General features: G+C 33.3%; 1 protein-coding gene across 3 annotated transcripts in view; it reads right to left on the bottom strand.

The window, feature by feature from the left end:
- The window catches only part of LOC147066978 (uncharacterized), an 81530-nt gene that overhangs the window by 5892 nt on the left and 54385 nt on the right, over positions 1–21253 (bottom strand). For all 3 annotated transcript variants that reach the window (XM_085954573.1, XM_085954572.1, XM_085954571.1), the window contains exons 10-17: positions 17924–18032; positions 16809–16948; positions 15981–16112; positions 14268–14452; positions 12319–12442; positions 5292–5452; positions 4774–4846; positions 4330–4500 (exon numbers count right to left, since the gene is read on the bottom strand). In XM_085954573.1, the coding sequence (XP_085810699.1) occupies positions 4330–4500; positions 4774–4846; positions 5292–5452; positions 12319–12442; positions 14268–14452; positions 15981–16112; positions 16809–16948; positions 17924–18032 (1095 nt within the window). The remainder of the gene's footprint in view (positions 1–4329; positions 4501–4773; positions 4847–5291; positions 5453–12318; positions 12443–14267; positions 14453–15980; positions 16113–16808; positions 16949–17923; positions 18033–21253) is intronic.

A 21253-nucleotide genomic window follows, 5' to 3' on the forward strand; every position in this document is an offset into this window, starting at 1 on the left:
GTCAGTTGTTGTGCGCACACCCGCGAAGGTTTCTAAATTATTATTATATAAAATACAAAGTTTGTTGTTTGTTTGTTCCATCCAATTTTGATTTTTTTTTACTACATATTAATAACATTAATAACGTTTTCATATTTTGGATTCGATTTTAATTTAGTGTTATGTTTGACCTTTACTCCTATTAGAATTATTTTCATATTGCCATATTGTATTACAAAGATATTTCAATATTAAAAAAATAATTACCTTTTATTATTTTTCAAATATCTAAGATAAATATAACCACGAAGCGACCCTGTGCGAAGCCGGGTACTTCAGCTAGTAAATTATAAAATATTAACATTAGGTTTTAAATAAACATTTCCCTTGTAAAGTTACAAGAATCTAAAATAACGATTTTTGGCTCTCCTGTAAAGTTGCACTTTTGTAGATAGTGTTGTTTGACACTAAGCCCTCGAAATTTTCTTTAACCCGGCACTCGCGGGGGCTATTGTAGTATGACGAATTCTCTCTCTAAGGTGACATTTTTTGTTTTGTTTAACTTCTGTGTTTCATAATAAAAATGGCAATAAAAAATGAGTTTTATGGCTCTTTAGGCGCCTAGACATGTTCAGATTATTTTACAACATTAAAAAACCGTAATAAATCAGTCATAATGTCAAAAATATCCGAAGAAATTAATTCTATACAAAGACTATGGAGCACTGCAAGGCTTGCATTTTGTTATTCGTCACGCTCGCTCGTGCTTGACGCGAAATATATAACCCTTCACAAGTGGTAATAAAATCACACATGTTTTTTCCCTGAGTAGGGTCGTAAATATAGCACAATAATTTTAGACTAAACAAACTTTTAGGCACCACACTTAAACAGCTATTAAATATTATTACTGATTTACATATTTATTTTTACTTTACATATTTAAAATTGTTTTGAAGAGTGGTAGATTTTATAACACGGACTGAGACACAAAGCCCCATTGGAAACACATATATCTGGATAGAGGTTTTTTTTTATTAATTTTTGAATTTCCGCACACATGACAGCGTCTTCTGGGCTTTTTATTATTTGCCGTGGGCGGAATGTGTTCCGGCAAATAATCTGTTAAAGTTCTAGGCAACAACCTCAATGGATTTTCACTAGTCGATGGTCTGGGTTGTGGAGTTTTCGTGATTTTTACAGCGTACTTAGCAACTAATTGTTTTATCACGACTAACTGAAATTCTTTTTACTACCAGTAACAGATTTATACATATAGAAAGCATTTAATAAATAGAGGTCAATCATGTGAAATGCTACCTTTTTGTACCATTTCACAGATTTCCTCATGCATGACAAGCTGCTGAGCATCATGTCTGATGAGATGCACTTTGGTTTCATTATGGGTTCTCCGGTTCTAAAATTAGTTTTACCGGTTGGACCGAAGGAGTCATCGTGCATGGTTGTAAGCATGTGGACATCTCTTCCGTCACACCATTTGAGAGCCAACAATGGGCTGTTTGACTTTACCTCTGTCTCCCCCTTTTTCAGCTTTTTGAAGCATGGCATTTCTTTACGATTCTTACGTACAGTCCCACAAGCATTGGTTTTATTTTCATGGAGGTGCTTGAATAACAGTGGACTGGTGTACCAGTTATCGCACCACAACGAATGCCCTTTGCCCAGATACTCGGTCAGCAGCGCAGGTTGTCACAACAGCTCCGGAAATTCCAAAGTTTTGGCTATCCACTATGTCTGTCCCTTCACCACAATAAATAATAAAATCTAAAATATAACCCGTCATAACGTCACACAGCACGAACATTTTAATACCGAAACGATGACGTTTCGATGGGATAAATTGTTTAAAAATAAGTCTCCCTTTAAAAACAATGATACTCTCATCGATACAGAGATTTTGATGCGGAATCATCGTGTCTTTGAAAATTTTGCATGTATGCTCTAAAAGTAACCTAATTTTATTTAGTCTATCTGAGGTAACACTTTTTGGATCGCAAAAATGGAGCATTTGGAGCAATAACTCATATCGGTCTCTAGGCATCGTCTGACCGAAAATGGGTGCACTTAAAAAACAATCCGTACTCCAGTGTTCTTCTAGTGACAAATGTTTGTTTCGTGTCATGAGCATTGACACCGCAAAAAATGCATATAATTCTGATACAGATGTATCGATCCAATTATGAGAACGTGATTTTGGTCCAAGTTTTTGAGTGTTATACTGGTAGTGGAAAAAAATGTTTGTTTGTTGGACTACCTTCAACATTATATCACGATTTTAAAAAATGTTCAAAAAAAAGACACTCAGGCGAAGTCTCAGTCAAATCGCTGTTTGCTATGCCGGATTGAAAATCATCAAACTCATACACGACCGGAACATGGGGTCCGGATGTCCATGTTCTCAAGTGTTCAATTGGCTCTTCTGATATACCTACATCACTGAGGTCATATGGTTCCAATTCTTCTTCAGACATTTCGTAATCGGAGTCCAATTCCTCACTTAAACCAGCCATATTGAAGTTTGAAAAAAGTTCTCAACCAAACACTCACACGATAACAAAGGTAAAATAGTCCAAAAAATATAGTCAAAACACCTTATAACAGTTTAATACACATGAATGGTATAGTTAAAAACACATAAACAATAACACAGACAAAATATTTATAAATATTATAATAAAATTCACACAATATAATAGATCGCATAAAATACGTAATATTTTGTACGGAAAAACATCAAGAGCGATTCCTTGCACAGTCCTCTCACAACAGTGATATTACAGGTTCGTATCTTTCAACCTGAACGAAACAAATCAAATTAAACCATAGACAATATACGTACAAATTGTATGAGTAGAAAGTAGACCGGAAATGGTTTGAGATTTGACGTTTGGTTCAGTGTATCATTGAAAATCAAACCGTTCTCGGATCATCAGAAATGGTTTGACATGAAACGTCAAACCGATTCGGACGATCCATAGACTAATGGCAATCTGTCAAAGTGTTGATAATCATTATTCGGCATTTATATATCGTGAGGTGTTCATATTAATATGTTAGACATTTACACCATAGTAGTTTACATGAATTATGTATATTATAGATTAATAATCAATACCTATTATTCATAAGTAACCATACGCGAACAAGACGCTGCTTTTGGTCTTATTATCTCAAAATCCAGCCAAATTTTCTACGCAAAGAGTTCGATTTAATATGATTGCTATAATTATTATGTCAGACCAAGAATTTATTTTCATTTTATTTATATTTTCTAAACTAAAAACTGTGTTAAATCAACCCGGAATGATCTTTATATTACCTACCTAACGGATTTTATCAATTTAATATGTTCGATTGTCATCTAAGTCACAAAATCATACTGTCAACATGTCAATTATAAAAAGCTTTAATCAAAAGTAATTTTTAAAAACCTATCATACCTATAAATCTTATAAATTAACTAAATGGCTACCTATTCACAAAGCATTCTTTATATTTTGTACATTTAAAATGAATGAATACAAATTTGTATTATTGTAGACGACGATAGGAGGTTAGAATTTCATAACAAGTTGACGTTTCAATAAATATGTTTCTGTTTTAGAGACTAATATGTTATGTATTAATTTTAAGTACTGGCAACACTAATTAGTCGTCAGAAAAGCGTTTCCGTGGACATTTACCAAACGGTCCCAAACCAAACCGTCCCATTTCGTTTGTTTGATTCAGGTTGAATGATACAGACTTTTTGTATACTGCGCAAACGCAGTAAAGCGGCGCGATGTTTCAAATCAAAATTAAATGAGCGAAGATTGACGGCCTGTCGAAGGCATGTGAAACATCGAAGTTTTAGTATTGTAACAAAATTTATTTGACAATACTATATATATGTCACCGTTGGTAATGAAACAAGGCAAATTATCGTAGAGATTTCAAAATCATGCGTCATGTATATTCTACATTATCGACCGGCGCATTTTTGCGTACAACAATGGCGACAGAAGCGCTGTTTGCGAAATTTCGCATACTACATTCGTGACAGAAGCGGGTGCCGGGTTAAGAATAAGTCGTTTTATTAATGCTACTTATAATGGTTACTAATAAAATATGATAATGTCATTACCATAATGGCATATTTTAGGTTATTTTCTTGTTTACATGTTAAATTGAGCTGTCATTGGCTGTCATTTGAGCATAGACAAAAATATAATGCACTCTTATGCAAGATATTTGCCCGAACAGTAGCGTAACCGTGCTCCAGTGGCTAGCTTAAGTCAGTTTCACAATGATTTCAGTTGGCCACGAGTATTCAGATAAAGTAGTACATACCTTTAATACGACAGCAGGAGGCTTGCGCGGGCAGCGCTTCCACAAACTCGGGCATCATCTTCCGGATGTCCATGAAGTGGCAGGACGTGGAGTTGCCGTAATCCAAAAACATTACGTAGACTGAGTCATTCCCACTTTCCCCCACAACGAATGCCCGGTACCACCCGCCATCTGACAACAAATTGCATCATTACAGAGACATGCTGATACCTGAACATTATAGAGGTCCTTTCCTTATGCATAGATGAGGAAATGATTTAAACTTATTTTTGCACATGCCCGAAGCATTCCTGAAATGTTTACAGAGACCGATTTGCGGTTGAGTCTAAAAAAGTCAGTGATAAGGGTGAGAAAGGTATGATATCTCGATCTTGAAAAGAAAAACATTCTGCATGCCAGTTTTCCGCGATTACAGAGGTGTGAAATGTAGGAATAATTCTTTACCAAACTTTGCTATGCACAATTCCTCCAGCCTCGGCATGTACGGTTCACATATGTTATTGCAGTAAACAGCCATCTGAAGAAAAATAGGAATATATTATACATATATTTATTTAGAAATAAACAGATAAAACTAAGTTTCAACTACAAAGCAAGTGTGAAGACATTTTTTAATAATTTATAATTCTTTCTAACTTGTAAATTAGATTCTAAACTATCGGACCGATGGGATCAGCCCTGTGGGAGTTTTCACATAGGTAGGGTGGGCTGATATATCGCCCCAATGGGTAGAGGCCGGTAGTTCCTCAAATATCAATGTACAAATCTATATATTAGCTTTCTTATTATCTTTTAGATAACATTACCTACAATATATTGGAAAATTGAAAGCTCAGAATTTTAAATTAAAATTGTCTTTATTATCATAACTTTTTCACTGTGGGGTGGCGCGTGATGGCCCATTAATCAAATACTGACGTTCTACACATATAAATTTCTTGGTAAATAAAACTAAACCAAACCTGTTCACTGAGCGCGTCCAACTTTAGTAAGGCTTCGGGTTCGGCGCGGACGCAAAATAGATTGCCGGATTTCAAATCGGAGTTATCTATGATGACCAATCTGTCTGACTTGTTCAATTTATGATACTCCATCATTGCCAGCATGCAAACGGGTGTCGTAGCTGTAAAAACATTGAACACCAATTATAATAATATGCCACTTGTGACAATACCAGCCAGCTTGAGTCAACATTTCAAATCAATGTATGATAAATATAGTAATCAAAGATGTTATTTCCACAAGTTCAGTCTAAAAATAATAGTGATTACAAACATTAACTGGTGACAATGACATATCTACGGGATACACTACTCCATATAAATCTGAACAGGAAAAAAAGTACTTTTGCTCATTCTCGTACTTTTTCCAGAAACACACTACAATACCTACATTACTAAAATCTAGAATTCCCCTTATATCAGTGTAAGTAGAGTTCATTTTTGAGTATATACATTGTCACACAATAATATGTACAGATTCTGCCCAACAGGTTCACTGCCGCCCTGTATAATATAGAATTGACCCCATGTGCCAATGCAAGAAAACGTAAAAATTAGGTCAAGGTAGACAAAACTAATGATTACTATATTCATAATATTTTTTATTAGTCTGGCACTGCCACTTCAACTTGGAACTGTATTTGTTATAAATAAGTTATAGAAGGGGTACCGTAAAGTGGCGTGACTTTGATCGGTTTTTATTTTATATTTACGATATTTTGAAAACCGATTACAGTATAACCTCGTTTTTACGTGCCCGGATATCACGTTTTCCCAGCAATTGTGTGTAATTTTTTCAGTCCCGATGTATTTCAGTACATTTAATACCCGCATTTCCGTTTTTCTTTCCCGCGATTTACGTCGAAAATATTCAAAATATGCGAGTTACGCGCGCTTGACAATGATTGGGTCATGACATTCGAACGGCGTAAGGTGTTTGGAGGGAAAACTCCGTGTCTTTAGAATGGCGCACGGTGATTGGTCTTTACATAATAAAAAAACAAAAATGCAACAAACTGATATACATGATTTTTTTAATAAAAAATAAAAAAAAAATCAATAAAATTTTTAATTGACTTGTTTTTTAATAAAACGTTATTTTTTTAGAAACATAAAATTTAAATGTTCTTTTTTTCAATACTCCCCTTTTACATTTTCCCTCCAATTAGGTGTTTTTTCTTCAGTCCCTTAAAAAACGTAAAATAGGGGTTATACTGTATATGAATAGACTGAAAAAATAATGTAAATATTGCATTATAAATACCAACCGAATAATAATATTAAATTGAAATTTTAACGAATATGTATTGAAATAAAAAATAAAATGAACCCTATCAAAGTCACACCATGGGGTGGGGCTACTTTGATACCTATTTTTTTTATGCTTTCGTTAGTTTATATGTGGGACTTCAAACCCATCCCTATATTTCATTTCATTATGAGTTACAAGCTACATTAAATAAAATAATAATATAAAAACGTATTCTCAATCAAAAAAATAAACAAAAAAAATGTACAGATTTGCATTATAGGATTTATTCATCATGTTATCAAAAAAGTACAGAGTAAACAACAAAGATCTAGGAACATTTTTATAGGAGACCAAAATTACGATAGAAAATAACCAATAAAACTTAAAATAAAATAATTTGAACCTAGTTTTCTTTTGTACTGTCGCACCATCTTATTCTGAAATTAAAAACATGGAAATTAAAAGAAAATCACAACAATATTCTTAAAATTTAACATCTACACCATCTTCAGTATAGGTATTAGGTGTGGGGGCCACTTTGATACCCCGTATCAATGACGCCCCATACTCTAAATCAGCATGTTACACAAAAGTGTACTTCACCTCAATAAATTTGAATTTAAAATATGAAAAAGAAATAGTGATATCACTATAGTATTTAAATAATCATTTGATTACTACGATGATAATAAAAGGGTACTCACATTTTATAGCTCTTCAAATAAGACACCAAATTCACCTTGATGTTTACGGATTCCGATATACAACAAATCGGACACTTAATTACCGTATTTGTAGTTTGACAGGTAGACCATAGATATATCTTTTAAAATAGACCGGTAACTTATAATTATACCGTTCCGGTGGGTACTGTGTGGCCAATTTCAAAAACATTTTCAAAGTATCAAAGTAGCCCCTCGATTTCAATGTCGCCCCATTTGACGGTACACAGATGTCGAAAGTTTGGGAAACACTCTATTAGAGCATTATAATAGAATAAGCCTTATGAACATTTTGTGTAGTAGCCCGAGAACAAATATTTCGTAAGTAGGCACATATTTATATTTGCCGCCATATTTATATTTGGTAGACATAAGGGCTTGCGCAGACAGGGAGCGGTCAGGCGGTCTGCGTTCCGCGTTCTTTGTACTGTACGGACTTCATACTGTATGGGCACACAGCCGGCGGTCAGACCGCGCTGGTCAATTGGAACGCTAGCGTTCTAGAGTTCTATTCCCGCAATTACAAAGAACTCCGTACCTCTTAAGGTGATGTCTCTAGGTAAAGTTGGTATCGAAAAATAGCTAGAAAAGTTTATTAATCGGTAAATATATATTCAAAAGTAATGAGAAAAATAAAATAAAAAATTAAGAAGTATCATGGAGTTCTATATACCAAAAATAAGTGTCAAATTCGGTACATTTCTATCGGGTGGTAAGAATGAATGACATAAGATTTATTATCAAAATTACGATAAAAATGTACGTAAATCTATTACCCAGGGAAACGCTAAGCGAAAATTGGAATTTATTATATCCTTATATCTCTTTTTTCAAATTTAAAAAACATCGATTTAGAGGTTAGAAAGCACGCAATTAAAATCGAAAAATCTCGGCTTACACGCAATTTATCGCGAATAACGCTTAGCGTTTCTATTAAAAATATTATTTATTAATTTTTACGGCAGTTATTTAAATTTAATCTTGTATTTTTGTATATTAACGAATCGATAGAAATCGAAACCATAATAATTGCTCAAATTGGCAACATGTTTGTCTGTATGGTGCTGCCGTTGTGGAATTATTTGGAAACAAAATATCTCCATACAAAACACACATACCATAACATGACGTTGAAAATGAAACTCACACATAGACAAGACAAAATAACATTTCTCTGCATTTTGACAAAAATCAGTTTATCAGTTTGAGGCGAATTTGCCATATGAATAAAAATAACTTAATAATTGAAATTACAATATTAACTTAATTTACGTATAAACCTGCCTATATTCAAAATTTGAAACTGCGAATTATTTGCAATTAGTATTTGCTTAAATTACAACTGTTTTTTTATCATTATTTATGATAAAAATAATCAACAAAATAAACAAATCTCGCATTTTAACATATGGTAGCATTAGTCTATGGAAGCATTCGTGCTCTCGATCTAATATCGGATTTATGACAATTCTTTTTTATTTGGCCATTATTAGGTATATTGTTTGAAAACAGGAAGGAATCGACTCATCAGTAACATTTTTGTCAAGTAAGTAAACTTTTCAGTGTATAATAAATAATATTATTATCGTACATCAAAATGACAAACTATGTCACGCAGTTTTGATTGTCAAACAAACATTCAAAAATTATTGAAAAGAGTTACATATACTGTATTTTCAATCACCATCATGCATTTATCATCAATATATATTATTTTAGGCGTAGACTCATCGTTTTCGTAAAATTATAAATACTTTACGTTAGTTTGAGGTTATGTTTATGACAAATGTCATCGAGCCCATCTTGTACGTTTTGTAAATTATCTAATAGATAGTGAATTTCTTTCATTCACATATTATGATTGTAGAACCGAATTTAATAAAATAAAATTTTAATTTCATTCAAAATTACTGAAACTTGTCTCGAAAATGTATCTCATAATCATCATTATAATTATTCACAATGCTACAGTGATAAGTTTGACACGAGTATATGAATGTAATTAGGTTATGTTTTTTTGTTTACATATAGATAAATCTTTTAATACTGATGAACTCGACGAAATATTGGACGACAGACTGCGAAGTCGGCGACGGTTACGAGTCCGACAACAGCGACGACATTTACATTCGACATTTACAACCTTCGACATCACAATCCGACATTTACAATTTTCTTAATAATATATTTATTGGTTTTATATACCATCCGGTCATACACTAGATTCATTTTCATTACATGCTTTGGCATAAAAACAAGAATTCATTACATCTTGTACACATGATGTAGCGATTGTCTCGAATGAGGAGTTGATGGTTTGAATAGTAAACTTCAATCAAAACATATTATTACCCATCATTATTTGTATTTTTACTGCTAAATACTTGAATTAATGAGGAAATATGGATTATGTAATAATATTTTTTTCCTATTGTTTCAGTATGCCGAATGCTGGTCCGGAATTGGAGGAAGATTTGTTGGCGAGAGGGCATGTCGGCGATCGGATAATTGCTTATTACAGGACTGCGATGAAGACATGCAAATGGCCTGTGAGGGTTTTTAACCACTTTGTGGACTTGGCGGTAGTAAACTGTTGGCTAATGTATATGCGGAATTGTAAACTAGAAAATGTACCCCGAAAGGATATTATATGACTGTTGTCGTACTGAATCAGATTAGCGAAAGCTATGATTCGGTATGAAGATCGGGTAGCCAACATTTTAACACTGCCAGCACGAGGTCGGCCAAGAAACATGTCGACATCGCAGGTAGACACAGAGCCACCAGCTCGCAGGAGAACGGTTTTCCCCCAACCGATCGCTGAGGTACGTTTGGACAGCGTTGGCCACCATTCAGCATCCGTGTGCAGATACCCTGGATGCAAGTCCCGCACCAGGTATATTTGCATAAAATGCAATATATACGTGTGCACAAAATTTTGCTTTGAGCTGTATCACACAGTATAGGATGCAGCTCAAAGCAATTTTAAAGTACATATTATTTAGGGTTTTATTTCATAATTTTAACTAATTTTAAGTGTAAATATATTTAATTAGCCTATTTATAATGTTTTTGTATTGTTTTTATTGTGTAATGTTCTATTAAAATTGACCATTCCTATGACAAGTTGTTTTCTTTACCTTCCCTAAGTTTATAGAGTAGGTAATATTCATCTGCAGTGTTACCTGGTATGTGCATATAGTATATTTTACTTTACAAAATAAAAAAAACGTAAAAAAAATTTTTTTGTCAATAGACTAATACTTCTCTTCCATAAAATCAAAGAAATATTTTTTTTGATGGCTGGTTCTCCCTCGGGTCTCAAGTGGTTATATTAGAATATATTATTATATTCTTAAATAATAATATGTAAATGAATTTTTGTCTAGCAATTTTATTCATCTAGAATTCCATTCAATTGGCAACTTTAATTTACTTTTAAAATTAGTTATGGTAACTCACTGCCATCTGATTGAAACTGACCAAAGTTTTTAGTAACAGATTTTTAGAAATTCATGGTAGATGCCTTTAATCCTTTCTATGCCGCAATTAGTTAATTGATAGTAATTAACATAAGAATTGGTGTAATTAGAGCGTCCAAAGACGCTTTGGGCACTTAACCGGTTAAATATAAATAGATGGCGTAAAAGTCACATTATATGTGTTATTTAGGCCGAAGACATCGCCTTAACCGTTGCAATGTCTGGATCAGAAAAATAAATCGATATAGAGAAGATTGATACTTGATTTAAGTGACGCAAATTATATAAATCGTTTTTAATACTAACATATTGTTTTTAAATCAACACTTGATTGATTTACGTGCATAAATACTTGATAATTTGGCGAGATTTATAGTTTTCATAGTTCAATAATAGAATAAATTTGACATGTGAGGTTATGGGTAAAATTAAAAGGTTAGAATCGAAATGTCAAATATTATAGATAGAGGTAGGTACACAAACAAATAAGTTTATATGTCACTTCGTTTAAAATCATCGATATTAAGTTTTTAAATATCCGGTTTGATAAAATGCATTGATTACAGCAGTAATTTTAGTACCTAGATTATATTTAGTTTACAAGTCAATGTCAAATGTAATCAAATTATATAATTCATCGAAGCTTTGTATTGACATGCGAAAGTAAATAAAAATTTGAATGGAATTTGAGCAGTCAAACAACATAGAGCGAAACCACACGGGGGAGTGAGTACGCAACAGCGGTGCTTTCTCACTTCCACTCGCAGTCGGAATATAGCAGTCTCGCATTATGCAGCGCCTGTGTCACTACAACGTTTGTATACAAATGGAACGCATATTGTTGACCGCCACCTGTCTGCTGTCCCTGAACGCTAGCGGTCAACGGTCGGTTGAACGCAGAACTCCGACCGCTCTCTGTCTGCGCAAGCCCCAAGTGATTTTATTGGTTAATTATTTCTTCATTGTAAATAATTACAGTTTGTTGTTTTTGGCTGCCTTTATAGATGTGACATTTGCATTTTGGTTGCTGAACAAGTCAAAGGTCATGTTTGTGTTCAAAATATGGATGTAGTCAATAAAACAATAACCCAATAATCCATAAGTAACAATTACAGGTTTCAGGGCTTATATTTTGGCAATACCTGCACATTTAATAATATGTCAACGGAATTGACTGTTTGAGTGAATCTAAACTACTGTTGAAATGCTACCTGTCTTTGACAGATGCTGACCACAAATAGAGTGAAGTAATGTGATTGCGGCTAGTTTAAACGTTGGTCCTTTTTGGGTTTCACTTGACAGTAGTGTGCTGTTTAGTTGTGTAATTCGTAATAGAAGTGAAACAATCACAAACACCCAGACAGACCTCCCGGGAATCGAACGCGGAGCCCCTTGATGAAAGGCCAGCACCTTACGCACCGTACTAAGAGAGTTGACATATATTTAGCTTCTGTCTGGTACTGAAAGTTATCGTTCCTCAATAACTTTGGCACTGGCAGTATTTTTTAATAAGATTTATAAAAAATACATACTGACAATGTCGTCTCCATTTTCGATGATCGTCTTCCACTCGGGTGTACACATTTCAATGACGCGCTCATTGATAGATTCTTTTGTCTTCGCAATTCTCAGCACAGTTCCTGCCGCAGTTGTTTCCTAAAACCATTGTATGTACTTGGTTATGACAGCGGATGAAAATACTAAAAATAAGCTATTTATAGTAAAAACCTAGGGACGGCAGGTTATATGAAGGTATAGTGAGGCAGGCTGGTAATCACTTCACACCATACCTATAATAACCCCCCGCCCAGCTGGTAATCAATTGGCGGTAACACTTCATCGTGCATAACATTGACGCTCAGTTCGAATTGGCAAGTCAACGTGAAAGGTTCACGTGGGCTATATGATATTCAATAAAAATTTTGTGTATTGTGTTAAATTGTAAAAATGATAGCAACGAAAAGAACAAACACTAACTGGGCGTCTTACGTGGGCGAGTCGATGCGAACGCGATCGCAATACGGTTTGAAGCGATACTATCCAAAACGATGCGAAGCGGCATCGTTGTCCTATGTGTAGCTGAGTCACCAACTGTCACTGCACATTTATAGAATTTGTTTATTACCATGGTAAACCCTATAAATATTTAGATGTATGTAAATAATTACCTCCTATGTTTATTATAAAATTGTTGGAATTGACTGTTTGAGTGAATCTAAACTAGTGTTGAAATGCTACCTGACTGACAGATGCTGACCACAAATAGAGTGAAGTGAATGTCATTGCGGCTAGTTTAAACGTTAGTCCGTTTTGGGTTTCACTTGACAGTAGTTTAGTAATGTAATTCGTAATAAAAGTGAAACAATCACAAACACCCAGACTGACCTCCCGGGAATCGAACCCGGAGCCCCCGGATGAAAGGCCAGCACCTTACGCACCGTACTAAGAGGGCTGAAATATATTTAGCTTCTGTCAAGTACTGAAAGTTAATACATTATTATAGTATATGGGTACATTATTACGATGGTCAATATAGCAGAGTAAATCCGCCGTGAGGCCCTGCATTTTTTTTTGGTGTCGCTATTTCTCGTGAGTTATTGGCTGTTGTCGGTATGCTTCATTCAGTTGTATGAGGAAGCCAAATCGTTGCCTATCTTTACTTTTAATACATCTATGGTAAAAACCAAATCTATACAAACGAGATTAATTTAAAAACAATATTGATCAATCATCGATATTGCTATCTTTAAAGAATTTGAGAAACGTTTTTATATACCCAATATAATGATTGCTTAGAAATTAATCAACCGAATCAGAAAAAAATAATGTGATTTTTTGGCCGCCTTCTTGATGTTTCATAAAATACATATTGTCCAAACTGAAAATAAATATAATCAGACGGTAATTACAGGAAATTGAATATTTCTCCACCATTTTGAAATTTAGGGGTTCCTGGGTAAATTTTGAAACGGCTAGATATTTCAAAAATGACCCTTATGATATGAATGCCTATCAATAGATATATTATATTATTCATCATGCCAAAGTTCATGCTATGTAAAAGTCAAGCACGCACACAGAAAAATCGTTTGGGGGTCCATTTTGAAAAAATATCATTAGTGTCCATTTGTGTCGTCCGCGATGTCTTTTAAACATATCGCATCAGACTGTTAAAACAAACATTAGATGGCCCAGATAGTCACATTAATTTATGAATGCCACGGGTCTTCCAGTGACCACAAGTCTTGCGTGTCGTAGAAGACAGCCAAATCATCCAGGTCACAGTACTCAGTCATTAGGTCCTGATGAAGAAAAAGAAGAAATAATATTGCATTCACTTAAATAATTTGTATTTTTCCTTTTTTGAGGGGTGGTCGGACTCGAAAACCCTCCTTCTGTGCTGCTGGATCAAAGGTACAATCTATGTAGACACGAAAATAAGTTTTGTAAACATTCTAGTTGAAATCGATTGGTAACTTACAAAGATTAGGCTCTCTTTGCTCTTGACAATCTGATTCAAATATTCTGTAAGGCAAGGCTTCATTACTTTGAGATCCATCTTTTCGTATCCCGCCAGTTTAATTAACTTGATGGTGTGGGGGGCAGCCAACAACTCTTTGGGTGCTGATCTCAGTTCACTCATGGGAACATTAGTCATCAGTTCACCTAAAACGCGAGTAACGAACAGCATTGAAATCAAAATACAATAAATTGGTTGCCGTTAATAACTGCTGACACTAGTTTCAAATTGTCAGCAAACTGTGACTAATCCGTCAGTGCACCAGATTATAATAATCCAGACTCACCGATGAAGTTACAAATTGGAGGTGTCACCACAAAGGGGCATGAACCTGTAAGCGATTTTATTTCCAGTGATTGAATGTCATGAATGACAACAAATTTGAATCAAATAAGGTCAATAGTAATCACTGTATACAGTAAAACCTCGTTAATAAGAACAAGGATAGTTCGAAATTCTCCGTAAATCGTAATTTTCGCGAAAAAATGGTCCATTGAATATTACTTTCATATAAAATCATACCTTTAATTTGAATTTCATAATACAAAATGATTACAGACTCCTGGCTTATAAAAATATTCAATAAATCGTAATAAATATTTCATGAGCCAGTCATTCACAATTGTGACAAGACTTTTTTTAAAACAACAAATTGTGAAATATAAATATAAACATAAAAACACCCACGGTGGCCGCGCGGCTTAAGCTAACTATAATGCCGTGGGTCCCAGGTTTGAATCCTGGGTCTGGCAAGTACACATATTGTTTTTCAATTTGTTTCTGTTAGGGTATGGACCTAATAGGTTGAGCAAGTGGCTGACAACCATTTCTCGTAAAAAAACAAAATCTCTTAATACAAACCTCTATTCAGGCCCATATGATCCTATGATCGGACATGGTAAAAAAAAAAAAAAATGTTTATTTTATGAAGGTAAATAGGTAAAAATAAACCCGACATTTTATGACCCATTAACACATCAGTGACACAATTATTGCACTCCACTCAAAGGAAAAACAATAACTCACATGTTACTGGGCTGTAGGTATTTAATTGTTGATTGTTTATTGGAGTTTATTGGATTGGATATGGAGTTTTACTAGAGAACCAATGCCAAACAATTGTTGAGGAATTGGAAAAATAAAAAATATTAAGTATTTTTTTATTTTTATAGAGCTCAACATATACATGGTGGTAAATACCTACCTACATTACTTGGTAATTTCAATTAATGGATTAATGACGCATGGTATTTGCAGATTTTATTTTGAAAGAATTGTATCGGTAATTTGGTAGGTGATCGTAAATTAATGAAATTTTTTTAAATTTTTGGTCCCACGGAATTCGTACTATCGAGGTTTTACTGTATATCCTTTTGCTTTATATGTAAGAGATTACATAATAACAACACATTTAAGAACGCTGCTACCAATGTGTAATGATGTGAGATCTTCTTTTAACTAATTTTATTAATTATGTCACTCGTACTCGTTTAATCCTCACACCATAATTGTCTGTTTGAAACGTATCATTCGTTGGTGCCACTTTTCTACTCCGTGTTCTGTAAATAAAATGTAACCTGAACACTGATTCAGAGAATGTTAGACCTGTTTATGATGCGGCATGGAAGAATGACACAAAAAAAGATAAAGATAGGATAAAAAATAAACACAAACCCATGTCAACGAGGCGAATGTCGAAGCAGTTTTTGATATTGATGTTTTTGACAGCCCCACGGTAGAAAATACCATCTTTGGCTCGTACCACCACCAGATCACTCATCTCCGGGACCCTCTCCAACGGCTTGGCTGGACACATTTGTACAATATTCAAATTAAATAGGACATTTCCAACTGTATGCCGATGAAATCAATTCGTACCATTATTAAATAATGTGGCAATGTCAACAGATTTCAAAAACAAAATAATTAAAAATATTAAAATACTTTATTATTAAACTAAACAAAATTAATAATAAAATAAATGTCATAAAATAAAAATAATTTAATTTTGCAATAACCTAAAAAAATAACATTCAGATTGTTGTGTATGAAAAAAAAATCTACATAGTTTACCCTGCTGTTTTTATTATTGAAAATTTGACAACAGTCAGATAATGTGATTGTATGCGCGTGATTCCGCTCATTATGATGCTCCTGGCACAAGACACATGTCAAAATAAGTGCAGGACAAAAGCACTTGTGTGATGTAAAATAATGTTATGTTGGGTCCGGATCTTGATGCTTGAGGTTGAAAAACAATTGTTTTTTCATAGGAACAGATGTGAATGGTGTTATGTAGGAAAAAATTAGGCCGGACAGTCCATGGATATCGATTAATGATGAATAATAAATTAGTTCAGCTTTGCAAAACGTCCTTGCTGCATAGACATTCACATTCCGTCCGAGTATATAATTACAGCGTTAACTGATTAGTGAGGTGAATTAATATGTAAATGGTAACTTACAAAATTCGCAGAACATAATATTATAAATGTCGCTCACCTTCCACTCCATGGTGAACAATTGAATCTACAATGCTGTCGTATTCCATCATCTTGGCTTTACTCTTGATCCGAATGAAGGCGGACCCCGGCTGTTCAAATCGCAACATCATTACAGTCATTCCATTCTCCACGACAAGCCTACAAACAGAATATGAAAATTGATCAAAGTTATTCATCATAAATATGTGCCACAGTTGGTGAGCATACGCGGTACGTGGTAGCATATAAGAATAAGAATTGTATTTTTGATGATCCTTCAATGATTCAAATAAAATTACTAGATTGAAAAAATATTCTACTGACAAACAATATTTGAAATTATTTAGATAAAACTTATTAATAGATATCACTGTTTCTTGTTAGATTAAACATTTAACGTAATAGATTATCGCAAAGTATAGAACCTGTTAAAAGATGACAATAATATGTAAAACCCCAATTCGAAATTGAGCCGGAAATCGAAAAAAAATCGAATTACGAAATACAAAATGTATGGCACATTATGTAATACTTTTTGTTGCAATTTTATAAAATTGATTTAGTTTCCAATGCAGTGGTAACTTTTATGGTTCATTCATCAAATTAGTGGAAATCGCTATAAATACATTTCATGAACTTTAACGAATATTCGATTTTGAATTAACCGTGCTTGTATTAACCCATTGGAGTCCAAACACGAGAAATACAGGTACTAAATTAGGCATTAATTAATTTTAAAAAAGTTTGTGAATCTCTTATATTATTGGTATGATTACTAATTATAGCTAGAATGTAAAGAAGAGGTTGATTTGCGCAAGTCCCAAAAATCCCGAAAACTATCAAGTCGACACGGATCTCAAAAGAATTGAAGAACCCTTTGTCCGGCTGGCCCCCAATGCTTTGAATATGTACTCATGCTTATGAGGAAGCTACACCACTGGTCTTACAAAACAAATCAGTCAACAGGATGCTCACAAATGTCGATACAATATTCTTACTCACTGAGTGAGGTAATTATTTTTGTTGCTATAGTACCAAAGTGACACAAAAAGAGAGCAGAAATGTGAATATTTTATTGTCTCATCACAACGTTTATGGGTAATTTATAAATACATGACTGATTGAAATACTTACTTATCTAGAGATGAGAATTTTAGAGTTTCCTGATTTTTATCTTTGATTTCGGCAGGATTGGTTTTAGATACAGCGGGGAGAGGTGCGTCTATGGTACAGGGAAACGAATCTATAAAAAAAATGTATAACCAGCGTAATTATTATAATAAAAATCCTAATTACGGAACATACAGAACACATTAATTTAATCCACATTAATTTTATCCTCTATGCATGCAGCTACATCTATTTGGTGTAGTCCAGCGATGGGCAATGCCCTGGAGTAACCCCACTGAGAAAACAGAACAGAATATTTTTTAAATAAAAGTAATTTTTTAATTAAAAGTTTAGTGGCGCTCTAATGCATTTATTTTTAATGTTCTGTATTTTAAATAATATAATGCCATCTCTTCCTTTTTTGGTACATTTACCTCCTCGATATACCTAAGCATTATACATTGAAACCCAATCAAAAAGTATTGGAGAGGATTATATGCGAAAAGATGTTTGATTTGATTAAATATTAAATGGGTGGGTCTACTCTGTGGAGGCCCGCCCATATGATCCTATTAGGATCGGACATGGTCGAAAAAAAAAAATATTAAATGCATTTGCAAATAATAATAATATCTCTTTCACATTAGAGGTACAATAACCTCCTTGATAGTTTTGGCCACCGGATACATTTACACTAAATCAAAAAGTATCCGTGATGATAATAAAAGAGGAAGTGATCGGTTCAATTGACGTTGCACTAAATTGATTAAATAATATTGTCAAATGTCTAAAAATTCAATTATAATATAATTTTAGATTACATAAAAAGTATGAAATATGCCACAAAATATACAGGTTTGTCGTGCAGATACAGTTTTAGGCCAATTCTCTGACAGATAAAACAAGATTAAGGAAGGATTACAACTTTCAAATAATGTTCATCTGGTCTGATTAATTTTCAGTTTAGAAATGTAGGTATACAATATAAAAAATATTTCATAAATCCAAGACACAAAAACATGCATTTTAATGTTTCAATAGATAATGGAGGTCTAGCACAATAAATTAATACATAATATAATAAATGTAAATAATATTTTTCTATTGTTATGGCGGTTCATAATCAGCTGTGACTAGTCCACCATCTTTTTTCTGAATGTCTCCTCATAAAAATACAAAAGGCTAGATTCCATGAAGATAATAATTATTATTATGGTCTGTTGAATTACTGATTTTAATGTAGTATTTTATATTTAATTAACATATAAATAGCTGATAAAAAAAATATTTATCAAATATCTCATATTTTAAAAATCCATTTTTAATAACTTAATTATCAACAAAAACAATTACGCTCATTCTTGAGCTCATTGACAGAGGGAGACAATAAAAACTTTTCTATCATGTTAGCAAGAATAAGCGAGATGCAAAATAATATCATTTTCATTTTAAGATACGGTTCACTAATGATTTTCGTAGTTGCTACGCTACTTTGAAGGAAAACACAAAAAAATCTTGTAGACACTTGCCCTCTGAATAATAATTGATACAACCGTAAATTGAATCGCTGCAGATATTTGCCGGTGATTGAAACTTGTAAAAATGATGTGAAACCTCAGGATCATTAAAAGCGAAAGGAAGTAAGGTGCATTGGGGTAATTCCGACAGGAATTTCTATGAGATGACTAGAGGTTATATATTTCGGTTAATTATTCAAAGTGTTTTATATTTACTGCCATTATTGTTTTACCCCTGTGTACTTAAAGAAAAGATATGTGATAAATATATATTAGATTCTTGAATATATAGTTGGATTCTTTAAATTGAGAATTTGAAATATTGAGTCATTTTTTTTTGGCATTGGGGAAATTACGAACTATCTTGGGGTAATTCCGAAATTATTCAAAAGTTGATTTTATTGCACTTTGACCGAAGGTTTACCTTTCTTTTTCGACCGTAATTACTCCTAACACAAAATATCATCAATTTTGTTAATAGTTTCCATAATCCCTAACTTTTGATACTATTAGTTCGGAATTACCCCAAAAAAAGATAGTGGTTCTCAACATTTCAGTTAAGTACTTAGGATTATAGGGATTGTGGAACGGGATGGAGCAGAGCAGGTTTATTCCCGGTTGTCACTACCAGTTTTGTTCCCACCGGTGACAAATAATGAGAAAAAATATCTCAACATGACACAAGTACCTACCACCTTAAATCAATAAAATAAAGACGAGGAAAATCAAAGAAAGTGATAATTTTAAAAATCAATTTTTATTTGAGTATACATTCTTATTTGCCTACCTTGATAGAACAATATTTTTTATAAAGATGTCTTTTGTTTACTTACTGCTTTTTGCATAGCAAAATAAACTTTCTTCATACCCATACAATTAAATTAGTCAACATTAAAAATGTTAAATCAAAGTCGGAACTTGTCTTTTAATCATTTTCATCTACTTTTATGGCATAAACTTATAATTTATTCCTGCTAGAAAACCTAAAACTAAAATGCGGGCTACACTGTTAAAAAATATAACAGAATTGATTAAGACACGGTCTGAAAGCCTCACATATACATAATAATGATCTATTGGTTTGGTACGCAATCAGTCAAAATAAATTCTATCTTTATCATTACATAAGTAATATTCTTTTTCATCAGCACTTTTTTTTGTATATCTATCTTCTTCACTATAATGACTCTGGAACATTGTCACTATCTTTTCTTTTGGTCGTAATAAAGGTTAGCTACTGCTGTGGTCTCATAGTTTTTAAGAAGTTGATAGAGAAGTATGTTTCTTCATGTTTTATTATTTCTTCTATGAACCCAATATAGTACCTCCATTTTTTTCTGATTGAATATCTGACAAGCACTGAATCATTTAATTTGTAATTTTCCTTCTTCTTGAGGGTCTTTTTCTTGAGTTTTGTATACTATATCTTTATTTTTCAGTTTTAGTAGCAGTTGTTCATCTTTGCCCTTTTCTTCTAAGTCTTCTCTAGTTGTGATATTTTTTCCTTTTATAAAAACATCAACGTTATCTTTGTCATCTCTTTCAATGTGTCTTTTCTCTTCGTTTTTTTTGTCTGTTTTATCCGCTTGATTTTCTTTACCTTTACTTTTTTTGCCAACACCTTTACTCTTAGTACAGAGAGAATTTGAATCGTTGTTGGTGAGCATCTTTTCGTCAGTTAAACTTTCACCATATTTCACATCTTTTGTTTTTTTGTGACCTTGGTTCGTCCATGTATATTTTAAAATCATCTTCAGAGTATTTATCCATCAATACTTCAAAATCAAGATAATCTATAATATCAGAATCGCTATATTCGCTCATGATGTCGGATACA

This window comes from Rhyacophila brunnea, unplaced genomic scaffold (assembly GCF_057557595.1).
Source record: "Rhyacophila brunnea isolate RB1 unplaced genomic scaffold, BYU_Rbru_1.0 scaffold_4, whole genome shotgun sequence".
Lineage (NCBI taxonomy): Eukaryota > Metazoa > Arthropoda > Insecta > Trichoptera > Rhyacophilidae > Rhyacophila > Rhyacophila brunnea.